At 41.6% G+C, this 17474-nt stretch overlaps 1 protein-coding gene across 1 annotated transcript; it reads left to right on the forward strand.

Annotated features, from left to right (window-relative positions):
* Positions 1-324: 324 nt before the first annotated feature.
* FAM89A (family with sequence similarity 89 member A) lies at positions 325-6529 on the forward strand. Its single transcript, XM_074144236.1, has 2 exons — positions 325-620; positions 4507-6529. The coding sequence occupies exons 1-2, from the start codon at positions 369-371 to the stop codon at positions 4663-4665; spliced, it is 411 nt and encodes a 136-aa protein (XP_074000337.1). The 5' UTR covers positions 325-368; the 3' UTR covers positions 4666-6529.
* The last annotated feature ends 10945 nt before the right edge of the window (positions 6530-17474 follow it).

Below are 17474 nucleotides of genomic sequence, written 5' to 3' on the forward strand. Positions count from 1 at the left end.
GCCCCGGGGCCGGCGGCTGCTGCTGCGGAGGACAGGCCCGCCGGCCCCGGCCCGACCCCCGCGGCTGAGGCGAGAGACGGGCCGGCAGGCAGCCGGGCCTGGCCCGAGGGGACGCGGGCCACCGCGCCGCGCCTCGCCTCAGACAAAGCCGGCGTGATGCGGAGCGGCGGCCGAGCCCGCCCCCGCCGCCTCCCGCAGCCCCGGGCACCTGCGGCCCGGCCTCCCCTTCCCTGCCTCCCTCCGCCAGCCCCCGCCCCGCCCGCCGGGCCTCCCCCCACCGCCCCAGCCCGTAGGCGGGGCGGGCTCCGGGCGGTGCCTCCCGCAGCGGGGCCGAGGCGGCTCTTTCCGTCGGTCGCCGCCGCCGCAGCATGAGCGGGCCGGGGCTGCTGGGGCCCGGTGGCGGCGCGGGGCTGCCGCCGCTGCCCAAGAGCCTGAGCGGGCTGCTGAACTCCTCCTCCTCCGGCGGCGGCGGCCAGGGCGGGCGCTGGCGGGACCTGGAGCGGCTCTACGCGCAGAAGTCCCGCATCCAGGACGAGCTGAGCGGCGGCGGCCGGGGCTCGCCGCGGCCGCCCAAGCCTCCCAACCTGGACGCGGCGCTGGCCCTGCTCCGCAAGGAGATGGTGAGCGGGGCGGGGAGGGCCGGGCCGGGCCTCCGCGGGGGCGGCGGACGTGGCCGGCGGCGGCGGCGGGGGGCGCTGCCGCCGCCCCACGGCCTCCCCGGGGCGGGTGCGGGCTCGGGCCCGGGCCGGTGCGTCCCCCCGTAACCTGGGCCGGCTGCTGCGGGGCGCAGGTACCCTGGAGGGCAGCGGTACCGGCGTCGGGGGAGAGCGGGGCCCCCGCCGACCTGCCTCGGTAATGGTGGGGCTGCTCCGCCGGCGCGTTGGGAGCCGTTTAACCAGCGCTGCGTTCGGTGGCATCCATTTGAACAGGACACCCATTTTAAAAGGCTGTCGGTTAAAAGAAAGAAAGAAAGAAAAAAAACTATCGGCCCTGATTCATTCAGTTCGAGTGAGGTGCAATTAAACATCGTTTTCTTCAGGACTGTGTTTTGGTTCCGAGGTGCGGCGTGACGAGCGGCATTCCTCCGGGCGACCTGGCACACCTTGTCATTAAACACTAATTTGGGTGTTGGTGCTTTGCTGGTGCCAGCTGCAGTTGTTAATGACTAATAATAACCGAAGCGTTGTGCACTTCGTATTCTGAAACATATAAAATATGATATTGCTGAAAATCTGCCCGTTTTGTGGCCCCCTCCTCATGATAAAAAGGTATGTGAGCACAAGAAACTGTTGAAAGGCCTTTCTGTGGATTTAGAAGGACAAAGTTGTGTGCTGAAATCTTAGTCTGCCACCAGTGTTTCAACAAGTAGTTCAAATACAGTTTGAGATATTATTAAAACTATTTATTAGAGTTGCCAGTTTGCATTGACGTGCAGGAGGCACAAGTGGCTATTCACCGATGGGGCTCTTTCTGCAGTGCTTGGAGGGGAAGCAAGGATATGATCTTAGTCATCTTAATCCTTTCCAAAAAAGCAAAGATAATTCATTATAAAAGTCTCATCTATTTTTCCTGATGGAAAATCAAATGAGATGCTTGTTAAAGTCATTTGACAACTAGACTTCCCCTTTGATACTCTGTTATCCTTGATGATAACTTGATAAAACACTTCTGAAGAAAAAAAAACTTTATCTCTGAACGCATCAAAGGCTTTTAAGCAACAGTCTCCTCGGTTCCAGGTGTACTTTTTTGTGGCCCATACGAATTAGAGACACTCTTGTGTACTAATAGGCTGCCTTTCATCAAGTAGATAATAGCAGTTTATTATTTATACTGAACAGTCTTTCTTGTAGCAGTCAAAGATAGCATTTCTATTGAGTAACAAACTTGCTTTAAATTTTCAATAGTGAATGAGGAAGAAATGCACAGCAGCAACTTTCCCTGCATGATCAAGCAGGGTACTATGTATGTAAGTTTTGAAAGATGAGAAAGTGATGGATTTAGATGCTTCGGAGGGGAGGAAGGAAAGGAGATGCCACTTCAGAACTGTAGTCCTGAGGAACAGAGTTGGTCACATGGGACCATGCATTTTAGGTTGTCTTGTAGGTGTTAAAATGCAGGAGTCAAATGCAGGTTGGCTGAGATTAAAAACTTTATGCTTGTGCTAGCACGTTTGGACGTTTCTTCAGGCTTTTGCTACCTTGGGCATCATTCTTCAAAGTTGTGAGGAGCTGGAGGCTGCATTTTTCTCAACAGACTTAATATTCTTGTTTGATTGTTTGACACTAGTGGCAGCTACAAAAAAATAAGGTACTAAACATACCTATTTGGAGTTAAGGCCTGTGAAGTTAGTTCTGCTGAGCAATTTGTATCTTGGAGATTGAGCTTGGTGTAGAACTGGTCTTTATAGAAAGTGCTGAGTGCTTTACAGAGCTGAAACAGGAGAGCTGCTGGCAAAAATGCTCCTGCTTTCCTCAGGAGATGAAGAGCTGTTTGTCGGTCTCCAGGTTGAGTTTTCTGGTTCAACTCACTCCTAATTGCTCTTTGAACAGTTCTTCACTGCAGTCTTGTCCTTCAAACGTTTAGCTCTGATGCAAGTCTGCCTGGTGGGTCTCGTGTTCACAGGTCTTAGCGTTAAGTTCAGCTTCACAGCATCCTTTCTTACCTGAGGCGAGCAGTTTGTTTAGGTGAGGCAAGCCGAACTTCATCAGCTGCCACCTCCAAAGGCTGATGTTCAGGCTTTATTCTTGGTAGGTAAACAGTCATTAGCTTACCGAGTCTGAAGGAACTACTTCAGGAGGGCTAGATGGAGGGGTTAGGATACGGTACAAATACCTCCCTTTTATTTTTCCTCCTCCAGTCTTGTTTGTTCGGTTCTTTTTGTTTTACAAATTTCTGCAGGAGATTTGCCTAAGTGCTGGTTTCCTCTTACAGAATAGAGAGCAGGGAAGAGTAGCATATGCTTCCTGCAGAGTGCAAGCTTAAACAACAAGGGGAGAGAAAGTTGTCATGTTCTTTACAGAGGAAAATGGAGGTGGCTAAGAAATGCAGCACAGATCCAAGGTGGTGGGAAGGCTTGTCTGTAACATTCTGGCAGGTAGCGCAGTGTTCCACATCTTGTCCTAAAGTCCTCATGTTCAACCTGTACAGGACAGAGTGTCTCGGTTTCATTACCTCACCAAGTATTATGTGTTGGTCCTGAAAGATGCCGTATCCTGTTTTTCTGAGTAGGGATGGCATTGTGGTGTGTGATACTTCCCTCCCTCCAGCTTTCTTCTTCAGAAAAAGGAGCTGGTAGGATAGTTCAGCAATGCCGAAGGAAGATCTTCCTGCTAGCTTCTTGGGGTTTTCTTGTGTGCTGAGTGTATCTGTCCTTAGAATTTAGACATATTAAAGAGAGATTTTTGAGGTAAGAGTTCTCACTCTGGCTGAAATGTAACCTAGCGCTCAGGCTGCAGTAAAGGCTACTAACTTTATTATTTCATTTTTTTTCCTCTGAACATGAGTTGTAGCAAAAACTTTTATTTGATGATACTGAGGCTCACTAGGAACAGCCTGTCAGCTTAACGCTTATTTGAAAATTTAGGCAAAAATGCATGCTGCTTGAAAATGTTAAATTGGGTAGTGGTTTTAATTTACTGCAAGACAAAACCTAGTTTTAATTTGATCTAACTGGGATAGGTGACAATATCAAATTGCCAGAGAGGGAAACTGCTTTGAGTTAAATGATTAGCTTTATTTTGTTTTGCAGTCCAACATACTGGTTTTGTACTTGATATAAACATGCAGGCTACAAGGTAACCTTTTTTTTAACATTGCTCCAAATATTTAATTAGCTCTGGAAGTAATATTTTTAGAAATTTCAAATATTAGGCGCTTAATTATAAACCAAGTCTATGCTTGAGCAGCACATGAAAATATTCAGATTTGCAGGTTACAGTGTTTTGCTGCCTTCAAGCAGCATGCTGTGTTGCGCTAGACGTACCTAGCCTTGTCAGATGCCTATGTATGCCTATATGGAAAAGAAAATTATAGTAGAAGACACGTAGCTGGGAAGTGGAAAACCAGCCAGAGCTCCATTTGCAACTTTTAATCCAGGCTGTTTTAAACAAAACCAGAGAACCGATGATACTGTCTGAGAAATACTTTTCCAGTAACGCTGTCTTTCACATGTCTATCTCTTGCATAATGAGGAATACGGAGTTTAAGAATTTATCTGTAATGCTTTGGATAGGAGTAAACTGCTTATTGGAAGTTAAGCAGGGCCTTGTAAGATGACAAAATCTTGAATACTGTGCTTGTGTTCTGCTGTATCGCATCACATTGTTCCTTGTTCTTTTGTCCCGTTTATCCCAGGGGGAGTCCGTCACCTTAGAAAATGAATTGTACTTCCATATTTCATAACTGTTCAGGGCAGAAAGAAGCTTGATCTTCCTGTTTAGCAATGAAAGATACATACCATTATACTGCCACAATTTTAATGCTGTTTGTTTGAATTCTTCCCCTCAGGTTGGCCTTCGGCAGCTAGATATGTCATTACTGTGTCAGCTGTACTCCCTGTATGAATCGATTCAAGAATATAAAGGTGCCTGCCAAGCTGACTCTAACGCAGACTGCACATACGCTCTGGAAAATGGGTTTTTTGATGAAGAGGAGGAATACTTCTAGAAGCAGGAAGATTCACCTCCAGGCTGATCAAGGTTCTTTTGTCCTCCTCTCCCTGTAACACACCTCGGCAAGAACGACTGGAATCTGTATGGATCCCCCTTCCTGAGAAGGAACACCCAGCTACCCCGAGTTACGTTAAATTCACTTATTTTAACAGGCTGTCAGTACAGGTTACTCATGCAAATACCACTTGAGGAAAGTGCTGTACTCTAACTTTTGAAGAGTCCTCAGACATGCTTGACAAGAGTTTTCAGTTTAATTTGCAAGGTGGGTGTTTTCAACTTACAAACATTGGTAGCTTATAACTGGAATTTTAATCGCAGAAGACATCAGCGTCTTCCTGAGTTGTAATAACTTTGTAAGGGGGGAGGGAAGCCTCCGCTGTGGTGTAAATAGCTATAGGTGATATTTTTTTTTGGTCAACGATATTGATAAATGCAGTTTGAACAGGCATCTGGATGCACGCACATCCTCAGCTTTACTAAGCTAGTTCTGCTCTTATCAGCTGCATCCAGTTTTGTACTGGGTGGATTGTTTACACAGTTTAAATTTGTTTTTCTCCTTAAGCTAGTTTTGACTTTTCCTTATTCCTGGCTTACAAGCTGTACGTGTGATGGTGAATGTTATCAGCAGGTTTTTTTCTGTTGATCTAATTCACTTTCTTGGTACTGCCACTTGGCATTAACTTTTATACTATTGTCTGGATTTCTCGCATCAACATAGCTCTTTGACCTGCTAAACTCTGTTCTGAAATGGTTTGCTAAGCTTTTACTGTATCGCATAGTAAAAGCACAGATTCAAACATTGTCTGTCTGCCACTATGTGGCTTGGAATAACATGAACTCTTGTGCAAGTGTTCTTGATCATATGAAGAATAAGGAAACCTCTCATATGACAAAATGGGACAAATTGCAATATTTTATACTGGGTGAACTTTGTTTCTGTAAGGTAGACTACAGCTCTTTTTAAAAATGCAAAATAAGTATTTTGAGCACATACTTTGCATATGTTAAAACTTTTTATACTAACTTGTTCTTTGAAGTATAACTTATTTTTGTTTTCAGAACTTACTAAAGCACTCAGTTAAGTTTTTATTATTTCATAGTGTGTATATGTAATGCTTAATCAGCTTGGAAATGAGAGTTGCCAACTACCTGAGTCTTCACCCTTCTCTATTTTAAGTAAAATCAAGCTCCCAACGCAATTTTCGTTTCTTAACTTTAATTCTAAAGATTGTTGTAAAGCACAGTGCCTGAATCTTGACACAAGCTAATAATTAAGGGCTTAAATCTCAAAGGGTTTTTGCATGGTTCATGTCTGGCATGCGTACAGTTTACAGAAAGAATTGGAGGTCACATTCTGGGGTAGCTCCTCTCTTAGTTTTTAGCAAAGGCTAGGATGTTACAGTGATAAAAGCCAGGAGACTCCCAGGGCGGAGTTTTTGTGTATTCCCTCTAAAACTGGCTTATTTTAGTGGAATTTAAAGGTAGCAAGAGTAAAGACTGTGCTGTAATTGTGTATGTGTATAAGTTATTAATCTAGTCTGTGGCAATGGTTGGATTATTTTTAATGTTAATTCTGGTCTAATTACTTCACTCACCCAAAACTAAAATGAATAAGGCAAAGACAGATAATCCAAATGGCTACATCTATACTTAAAAATGTTGTGTACATATGTATGTATATATGTATGAGTATATATACACACATATGTACGTGCAATTTTATGCTTTGACTTAAGAATGTATCGGCTTTGAATATAATTTGCTGTGCTTTTGGCATTTAGATGAGGCTTTTACTAGTCTGTTGAAGTACTGCTATTTTCTTGCTCTTGCCCAAAAAATAAAAAGCATGATGTTTAGCATAACTTCTTAATGTTGTGTGTATTTTAATTTACCATTTCAGTAAACCCAAACCCTTCCCCTTTCCCAACCTCCTACTAAAAACCTAGGACTAGTCATTGCCACTGGATTGAAGCAAGCAGTTTTTAAATTACAGTGGAAAAGGTTCTACCTGCCTATATTTGGAATGGGAATTTCCTTTTTCTCTGTCTTAATTGTATTTTACTTGGTTTTGAATTCAACAGGGAAAATCCTATCTCTATGAGAATTAAAGATTCTGTTTTACAAATCCTTACACGGTGCCATTCATTAATAGTCCCACTGGTGAGAATGGACTTGAGCAAAATCCACAGTACTTTCTCTTATATCAATGAAACTTAAAAAGCAAAATAATTTCTATTTCTAATTTTGATGCAGCGTGCTTGTGAGTTGGGGAACGTGGAATGTTTGGTTGGTATTTGCTGTACAAGAGAAGCATAAAAGTCTCAAGGCATCACTCCACAACATCATCTTCACTGGAAAAAAGATGGATTATCAGGACTTGCTAAGTTTCAGCACCTTGTGCCTTTTAATAATGCTTTCTTGCATGGGAGAGAAGCTATAGTCTATATTTGTAAGGCAAATTCAAACGCTGTGAAGTCTGGCTAGCTAGACAAAGGTTTTAAAAACAGTAAATTTGTTATTAAGTCAATAAGCAGTTGTTCCAGAGGCAGATCTCTGTGCCTGGTGTTTCAGTTGAGAGCTGCATCTCTTCACCACATTATACCAGCATGAAATAGGGAAATTGCTTTGAAAGAGAGGTGCTTGGTAGGAAAGTATAGCTTAAATACTGAGTAATTGTTATGTGCAGCTTCAAGTTGGAGTTCGGTGGTATTCATGACAGAACAAGCTGTGTTACTACAGAAGCTGGCTACCCTTGGCCCAAACTACATACCAACAACAATCCCTTCCCCGTTTTCACTCCATTACCCCAATGTGAATTACACATACCCTTAACAGGTATCCTTAAAAGGTTATAATGAAAGAATCTCTTGAAAACTTCCCAACCCAGTGAACACTGCACAATTCCTTCAGTCCCACACAGTGCAGCCGGCTTAGCCAGTACGGAGCTGGTACAGGAAAAGGCAGGTTTTCAAGGAAACAAAGGACAGTTGGGCTCCTGCTGCTCAGGGATGGAAAACTCAGAGTACGGTGGTTCGAAAGGCAATCTACCGTGGGGAACTCTTTACTGGCCTTTCTCCAAAGGGCCTACAAATGTGGTGAAGTGGTTAGAAATAAGGAATTATTAGGTCTGTGCTAACTATATTTGAAGGGTTTTTTTTAACGACACACCATCTTCACTTTATTGCTATGACAATTGCAGAGTCATACAGTCATAATTACATCACGTCTAGTCCCTTTGAAATGTTCTTAGTCTACAAAAAAAGAAGAATCTGGAAGAAGTGCTTCAGTCGGGAGAAAGCGGATGTCCTAAAAGAAACAGGTAGCTGATGCCCTGGCAGCTATAATAGAGGGGGGTTTAGGTCCAGCCTCAGCTCCCAGCAAATTTACTATCAGCCTGATTGACTTTAGTGGGGATGGACTTCCAAGCAGGGATCTTTTCCTGAAGTCAGGACTGCTGCTCAGTCTCATTTATTTCCAACACTGAAAGAGCTGCATGGTATCTCCACCAACCTACTCTGACCTACAAGAGGTATTCAAATACACACTGCAAATGTTTTCAAAGGCACTGCTTTGTAATCCAGTGAAACTTGCAGTAGACAATCATTTGAATAACTTGGAAAAAAGATCAGTATTGATTCACGGAAAGAGTTTTCCAATAAAGATTGGGCAGAATTACATGGGTAACAAGCAAATGCTTCCTAAAGTTGAGTTTTTAATACAAAAATTTTGTGTTGTCATGTGAAATTGAAAGATTGGGAGGATTATGGAAAAAAAATTTATTATTGTATTTATAAATAATTCAGTTCCTAATCATAGGTAACCAAATAATTTTGCACGAATTTCTGAAATAAGTTGATTTTTTTAAAAATATGGTTACATTTTCTTGTAAATAACTTTGCAAAATTTTAAATGCAATGAAGAGAATAGCAAAAACATCAGCGCCTTTATAAAAGAATTGATCAACTTGGTGTCTATTTGCTAACCTAAGGTTTGCCTCATATTTGGTTCCTAAGGAACCAAAGTTTTTGCAGTGACTGTCCATCCATTTTCTGTCAGTCTGTTTGCTATAAACCACATCTGATAGGACACAAGTTGGAAAGTTGCTCTGTTTTTATAAAGCTTGTAAAAAAAAAAAAATAAAAAAAAAAAATTAGCAGCTGGAGGAGGAAAGAGACTTAATGCTGTTTCCAGGGACAGGATCCCAGGTAAAACTCACCTTTTCATTTCTGTTTGGCCACGCAGCAGCTGGAAAGCAGAAGGTGGGTGCTCACCTGCTGCCGGCAGCCGGGGCAGATGCTGTCACTTCCCCTGTGCTGGGTGCTGACGGGTGGTGTGGGAAGGAGGTGAGAGCCTTCATCACATCTTTTAGTGAGTGAGGATGAAAACTGGGGATGCAGCAAGGGGGGAGGGGGCCCAGGGAGGCACCCAGGTGTTGCCTTCGTGTCTGAGTGGGATGCTGGAAGGGGTGAGTGTTGTGGTGAGGGGTGACACAGAGCTTTTCTGTTCAGAAGGAGATGCTGAGGTCCTGGGACACAAGTTGTTTAAGATCCTGTGTTTCATTAGGTTGCTGCTCACAGCTTGGGGGATTTTTCATGTGCTTTTTCAACCTGTTTTAAAGTCTGGGTATATTCTACTTGTTATGTATTTTTAATGTTACAGTCATTTATTGCACGTACACAGTTTTGCTTAACTAGAAAAAATGCATTTGTCTTGCTGCCTTGCTAAAGCCATTAATTTTGTTGGAGAAATTAGGTTGTTATAAGGACAAAGGGAACTAATCCTCACACTCTGTCGTTCAGCTGACTGCCGGGGAGGAATGTGAAATGGGAGGATTAATCGGGTATGTGCCAAAGGGAACACTGTCAACAGGTCTTTTCTTCTCCAACGTGCAGCTTTGTGTCCTTCAGCCACTGCAAAAGAATTTACTTGTGTTTTTATGACACCTGCCTGTAGAAGATATATTATCAGAGTTGTTTGAAGTTCATATTCGTTTTCATATACTACAAGCATTTTCTCAGAAAACAACTCCTCGGGTGTACGTTTTCCATTCAGTTATCTTTGTTGGTTTACTTGAAACTACAAAATTTAACGTTAGAAAACGCTGCATTACCCAAGGAAATAAATTGTTAATTTTCTTAGCAAACTAGTTAAAAGTAATACAAATAATACAAACTGTCTTATTTGCAAAGTTATCTTATATCGACTTTAACATTTTCTAAGAATTTCAAACCTCCCTAACCTAAGTGCTGAAGCTTCCTAACGGGCTGTTCTATGATCCTGGCGACCTTAGCTATGCAATTAGCTTTACAAACGCCCAGGGTTTGCTGCAAGGACTAGTTTCTGCCCTGGCTTAAAGAACCTGGGGATCTATGCATAGTGGTCTGTGTACTGTGACAAACTCTCCCGAGTGGAGGTGGCCCCACAGAACTCAGATGCGCTCCAGGGCAGATGCGATTGATTGAACTGTGGGTGAAGCTCCATGTGTCCTGGACTGGTGCCTGCAGCCTGTGGGGCAATGACGCCTTGTAGGGAAGCAGTAGGATTAGCAAGGAGTTCTCACTCCAGGTGACCAGCAGTGAGTTTGGCAATTTGTTTTTAAATAACAGAGGAGGGGATGAATATTCACTGCAGAAGACTGTTTCCCTTACTTTTCTGGCTCCCTTTCATCCTTTCTATTCAGGAAAATTCATTAGATGGATGTGGAAACAACCAGCCCTGAGTAATGAAGCCCACATCTGATTTCAGAGGAATGTGCTTTTAGCAGTAGAATTTACATTTTTCAGATAAGGTTGGTATGCAATTTAAAGAGACAAACCCATTTGCTACTAAAATATGCAGGCTTGTGTCTATTTCAACCTTTCACTGAACTTTTTCCACGATTTTAAATGCATTCTTGCTAAGCCATTATTAAGATAATGTCTTTAAGAGAATGTAATCTTTGAGAATTCCTCAATTTACAATGAGAGGAGAAATCCCATAGAAATTGCAGATTATTAGAATTTTAAAAAATGTGACCAAAGCACAGTGTTTAGAATTGTTAGTGCATAGAGAGATCAATCCTGTGTCAAACCACTGCCTTAAATTCATGTTAGCAGAAGTAGTTCAATCCTCCTCGCAGTGCTCACTACTCTCTTTCAGAAATCACAAGCGTTTCTTCCGTGGGTCAGAAACGTCCCTGTGATTATCTGACTAGACACATGAGTAAGAGTTTGAGAGCTGATTTTGGCTCAGGATACCAGGGACTGTCACAAACAATAAAGTTGCCTGTCTGAGCCCTACCAGCTCTTGCTTAAACTCTTCTGACTCATCAAACAGCAGAACGTTTTAAATCATTTACAAAAAGGCAACATAATAAGGTTGTTACTTCAGTTATAAAAGCACCTGGATGACAGGGACAGTACATTTAGTTATTTTTCCTCTCAATCCTTTAAGTGTCTTCGGCTTAACTGAATCTGGAATTTAACAAAAACCTGTAGCGCTAATTATTTGTATTGAAAGCCCTCACAGCCTACAACTTCGTTAGAGTTGCTTAAGATACTGGAAAGTTCAAGCAGGGCACGCAGAGGTGAATTAACAAGGAGTGATGCAAAGTTTTGGACAGGTAAAGTACAAGCCTAAACAGGACCATATTTCTAACTTGTTCCATTACTACTGAATAACGTCCTAGGCTGTTCATATCGTGGAATAAAATTTTTTTTTTATATGCTACGTTATACAAAAGGTAAGCTACTGAAATAGCTGATTGGTTTAGGCTGCAAAAAAATAATACATCAAATCAGAGTGAAAATTAATTTCTCATAACAGTATAGTATCCTGTTACCACTTGGGTTTTATCCTGGATGAACACAGCATGTCTGTATTCTCTCTGAGATTCTCAATATTCCTTTTTTTTCTGTTTACTATTGTGCAAATCATACAGAGTTTTGGCTTGTATCTTTGAATTACCCTTGTTCTTTCTGACTGACACTTAGCCATGTTGCTCAGATTGGAGAAGCATTTCCTTAAATACCTTGCATGATACAATATAACCTGTACAGAAAAATAGAATATATAGCACCTATTCACTGTATAATTTATATATCTCTTTGTGTGCATATTTCGAAGAGGAAAGACATTTATGAACAAAGCTCCTAGTGTATTTTGGGGACCATCATTATGCTTGCATAAAGGATTAAAATTTAGTGATAAATGAGGTAGAAATTTGCAGTAATCTCTGTGGGAATGAATGAATTCTGTTTTACGCATTTCTTTTATCCTGTCTTATGTCCTTTTCCATAGGATTTACTTGAGGTCTGAGTTTTCATATGTAAATAGATTTGTCTTGTCTCCAGTGCTTTATGTGGTTACACAATAGGACTTTTTTTCCCCTGCACCACTTATCACTGGCCAGTCATTCAAAAAGTCCTTTCTGTTTCTCTTGCAAATGTAGGACTGTTCTAGGCTTTCAATGTCACTTCTTCTCATACAGAATAAAACCTTTTTCTATGCTTTCGGATGCAGGTGTGTACGGACAGAATACGTCAATCGGTATTAGAGAAGCCAAGCCTATCTCACTATTACCGTGGACATTAATTTGTAAGAGCCTCTGCTTAAAAGTGTGCCGACAATGGAAATTTATACTACGATTTCTTTTGCAAATTAGAAGGGAGTTTGTACAGATGCGTTTATTCTCCACGAACAGAGATCTCAATTCACCATCCTCATTCTCTCATGCTCTGAATTAAATGCTTTTGCTTGTAGGCAGTGATTGTATTTTTGTTTCAACTTAACTGTAAGTAACCTAGTGTGTATGTCCTTACAAGAAGCCTGTAGTAGATCTGAAGAGGTACAGGCTGCCTTATATATTTAAAAGTCTTACATGCTTTATCGTCCTACAGTCAAGGAGTGAGTCTGATGGATTTTCATGTTGCAGGCTTAGGAAGGCTGTTGCAGGGGGTAGCAGGGAATTGGAAGTGTGCAACCTGGAGAATAAAAGTAGAGGACACAAACTTATGAAAAGATAAAGCCACCATCTTCACAATGGATTCCTCAAGTAAAATCTTGTATTTTCACAAGATTGTATTGCTTGAATAAATGGTCATAGTTGAAAAACAACTGGGCATCAAGCTGCCCCTGCACGCAGTAAGAGCTGACAGGACTCCTAATTTAGGAAAGGCGGCTTAGCTGTGGTCCCTCAGAGGCGGGATCTCTGCCTGCCAGAGAGAACATCTGTCTAGAGCACCCACCCAGCCTCACAGCTGGAGGAAGGACCAGATGACCTCCGAGTTCACTTCTAGCCCCGTCCGATTCTGTGAAAACTGTTCCCATCAGCAGTGGCGGAGGCAGCTGCTGGCTCAGGACAAAGAGCTGAGCCTTCGGGAGCAGCTGCTGCGAGGAGTTTAGAGGAGCCAGCGCTTTTTGGTACAATGGCATGAAATTACAGCTGGCACCGTCCACCCTGCCACTATGGCCAGGACGGATCCACATGCGAGGGCTTCCTGCTTTGCCGTCCTCTATCAGGACCTGTTGTAGAGGATTAAAAATGCCTCTCTCAACTTCCTATCAAAGCTCTCCTGCAGCTCAATTAGATTATCATCACCATGCTGGCATTTTTTTAAAATGAAAGCAGATGAGTAACAACAGGGGAAGGGAGACAGGATCTGTACGTGTTTCTGGTGCTGTTTTATCAAGGACATGACTTTTTTTTTTTTAAAAAAAGAAAACCCGATACAATCAGTCCTGTTGCACAATAGTCAAACTGTTGTGAGGACAAGGCGCCTTTCTCCCAGGTGGCGGTTTCTTTCAGTGTAGGACCTTTATATGGTCAGAAGCTGCACAACTTCATACATAGATAAGGCAGAAAATGCACAGGCTGTAACAGGATTGACCTTCCCTCTCTCTCTGTCTACACACACACACACATCGTTTAGCTAAATTGCACAATTCAGTTGAGCAGGAGAGTTTTTAGGGAAATATCCACTTAAAATGAAGGAAGTGTAAGATAAAAGTTTGAAAAAATGCAAGGTTTAATACAAACTAAGTCTTGTCATGTGGTTATGTACAGAAAGGCATACTTACCATTGTGTTCATCCACAGCAAAGTTAATTTGCTTTTCCAAATGAAAGGTTTTGAATAATATGTCCTCCCTTGCTGAAGAAATTCTTCACTAAGCAGCACTGTCTTATTTTCATTTTGCTCTCTCCCAGGACAGAATGAGTAAGAGATGGACTGTGTTTTCCTTGCTGTGCAACCCACCTACCGTTTCCACGCTACTAAGTAGGAGAAATGTCCCCATAGGGAAACAGAGATTCCTATTGTTGAAAAAAATTGATAAAGAGTATGCTCGCAGTGATACATTCGCTTTTGCTCCCTATCCTGCAAAGTCCAAGCCATTTTTCCCGGTGCTGGTATGTGGCACTTCATAATGCAGTGGATGCTCTCGGTGGAGAATGTTTTCTTCCTAGTTATTATTACACTTCTGTTGACTTTTGATTTCTGGTGATCAAAAGAACGCTGTAGTCCTACTGAGAGAAAGAGATGCTATCTCTGCTGTAGCCGACACGTGATACATCAGTGGCTTTGAAGGTTAAAACCAAAGCTTTATACTGGAAGTGAAGTCAGAGACCAAAGAAGGGATCAAAGTTTGGGAGCGGTGCCTGTATGACAGCACAGATGGGCTACAGCGCTTATGGCTGGGAATCACTAGAAACGTAACACCCAGAGACGCTTACAGAGTGAATTAGCAGTTCTCAGAAGAGAGTGCAAGGTGAGTAGAAGCGCTTCTGTCTTGTTGAGATTTCATTTTCTTGTCTGAATTTGTGCAATGTTACTGGATTCATTTACTGCAAAGATACCAATGGTTTGTAATATTTCTTAAAAAAATAATTTTTATGCAGGACCTACTTGTGCTCTCTACCTCAAAGCCTCAAACCGTCAAATAAAATACCTTAATTTCCCTTTCAGATAGCTGAAAGTAAGATCAGTTAGTGTGCTAGCTCCCTCCCCTCACAGTTTTTTAACTAATTTCAGATTTATTTAGGCACACAGCAACTGCAGTAACTTAAAATTCATAATAAGGGATTCCTGATTTACCTCTAAAAGTCCTCAGATACATATGTTATAGACCTGTATGACAGCAAAGGTCAGAATTAAAGCTTCCCTTAACATAACAGCAATGACTTCTTTAAACATGTCACCTTTAATATTAACATTCTCTGGCTCCTGGCACGTCTGTTTCAGTGTCTGACATTCACTGTGTTGACTGACTCCCAACAATCTGCAGCTGAGAGGACTTAATACTTTTCATCTTTTTAAGCAGACATGAACAAATTAATCCTCCTTCAATTCCTGTGATGGTGGAGGTACAATCATTATATGGAGCCATGTATATGATTTGCTCAAGGTCACAGCAGCAGTCGATCTTATAGCCAGGATTACAATTCAGGTCCCCGCTCCTCAGAGAGCTATGGCAGGCACTATTGTGCAGCTTATGGACAACAGTTCTTTTGCCTAAAGATGTACTCGGAATTAGTGTTAGAGATTATAAGAAATTATGGGGGTCATCTGGGTTTATTTCTGCAGCAGCACATGTACAAACTGTATGAGTTCACACTCCTATGCTACTATGTAAAGGAATTTAAACCACATTTTTACCCGGGAAAAAACCCAAACAGTATCTGTTATCCTAATGAATATCAATTAAAACATCATTGGCAGTATTTCCAGCTGCTTTACAGACCTGATATTTATTTATACAGGGCTCAAAAGAGCTTTACAAATTTAGGACACCAGATCATGTTTAGGAAAAAGATTTTACAAAGCTCCTCATGTTCAGATCTTCTTTCTAGACACCTCAGTAATATAGTAAGCACTATTGGAAAGACTAAGAAGGTCAGAACAGCATTATAAGAGGCAGGAGAGTAAACAGGAATCTTGTTATATACACCTTCCTGCAAATTTTAACTGCAGCAACTTGGGTTTCAAATTAATTCAGCAACAAAATTCCTATTGATTTTTAGCAAAGGGGAAATGAATACATTCACTATGTCTTTTGCCACATGGATTTTCTCTGAGCTCAGCGAGGCTACTCAGAATAATCCCATCTTATAAACAGCAGGACTGTTTATGTCCTAAACAAAGAGATGCTGTGCTAAAATAATTTGCATTTTATAGCTTTCGTGGTGCATATATTAAATTGACTTTGATCCCAAGTCACCAAAACAAGTATTTTGTGACCTGTTTTTCATCACTAACTTCACTCTAACACTACCCAAACTGAAAATAAATGTTAATTTTAAGAGCTTGTATTTGTGATTTTACAAAACAAAAGTTAATCAAAGAATATGTACTGATAGTGCTTTTATGTTCCGTCCAGTTTTGGAAACAATAGTGCTTTACTTTTCAACTCCAGATGGCACTGTGGTGCTTAACGCTACCCAACTGGGGGAGAGCTGATGGATTGCAAAAGCATGTAAGCTCCTGAAAAACAATGGCTTTCTTGTTTTATGAGAAATCAGCTGCTAATAGTTTTCCAGTGCAGATGTCCTATTTTACGTTCAGTTTGGTGAAGACTGGGCTCACAAATGGCAGTTTATATGCCTGAGACACGTCTTGGGGAAGAAAGGACTCGCTTGTCTGTACTTGCACAAGGTCACAAGGGTAGTAGCCCTTGCTTCTACCAGCACAACCTGATGCAACACACACCATTGCAGAATGAAGGGAGAAGCTCTGCTGTTGCACAGCTCTTCCTATTCAGTGATTCAACCTATCTCTGTACAATTGGCAATTCTTCTCATAAAAGTGTATTTTCAAGGATGGAGTGCAATCCATTGAATTAATGAGTAACTTTGCTAAGGAAACCCATAGACTTTACTCTTTGGAAGACATCCTTTGCCATTTCATATTATCACTTAAGACTATTACAAAAACGTCTACAATAAATAGTATTCTTCCTTCATGTTCATCCTTCGAAAATCTAAGAGTAGGAAGTTCATGTATTTGCTTAATCATAGTCATCTATAGTGCATCTCTTCTTACATATTAATTTTTCTTGAGATTCTATCCCCTTAAGTTTTGTTAGTCTTCTCAACTCTTAATTTTGTAGAAGTCTGCCTGACACTTACATTCTTTTAACCCCTTCCTAGTTTATATGCTAATTCTCCAATTTTATATAGAGTAATTTCTACATACTTGTTACCTGACCTATGGTCCCAGTTAAAGTTCCCAGCTCCCACTGCGCAATCACTAAACAGTTGCTCAACCCAAGTCTGAGTAACATCACTGGTTCTTCTGTGCATTTCATCTGACAGGATTCTAGAATTTGCTCCATAGGCCCACAAATTTCCCATAGGCCACAATAACCCACTATTCCAAGCAAAACTCAAAGAGTTTGCATGGATTCATTTGCAGGCTGTTATTTTTAACCAAGTTAATCCTTTCCCATTAGTTAAGGAAACATCTGAAGACATATAGAAAGGGCAGGCTATTTGTCATACATCAATGACTGCTTCATTACAAAGAGTTTATGAAAGAAACCACACAAGGCAGAATGTCCCACATTACTAGACAATAATGATGCCTCTGAAGACTGAACACCTGTACAACACCTACTTTTGTTCCACAGCTCTGTAGCTTTTAATTTTCTTCTCCACCCTTAAAGTTGCATAAGGACAGTGCTGGCTCCTGAGAGCATTACAGAGTGCGTAACTGGTATGTTATTGGTGTATGTGACACAATAGACAGGCATTTCTACATTTGGAATGTGTTCCTGTCCATTCTAGGTCTTCTGAATAAAACTCAGAAAATGTCTTGAAATGTTTTTTTTTT

This window comes from Numenius arquata, chromosome 2, assembly GCF_964106895.1.
Source record: "Numenius arquata chromosome 2, bNumArq3.hap1.1, whole genome shotgun sequence".
Classification (NCBI taxonomy): Eukaryota; Metazoa; Chordata; class Aves; order Charadriiformes; family Scolopacidae; genus Numenius; species Numenius arquata.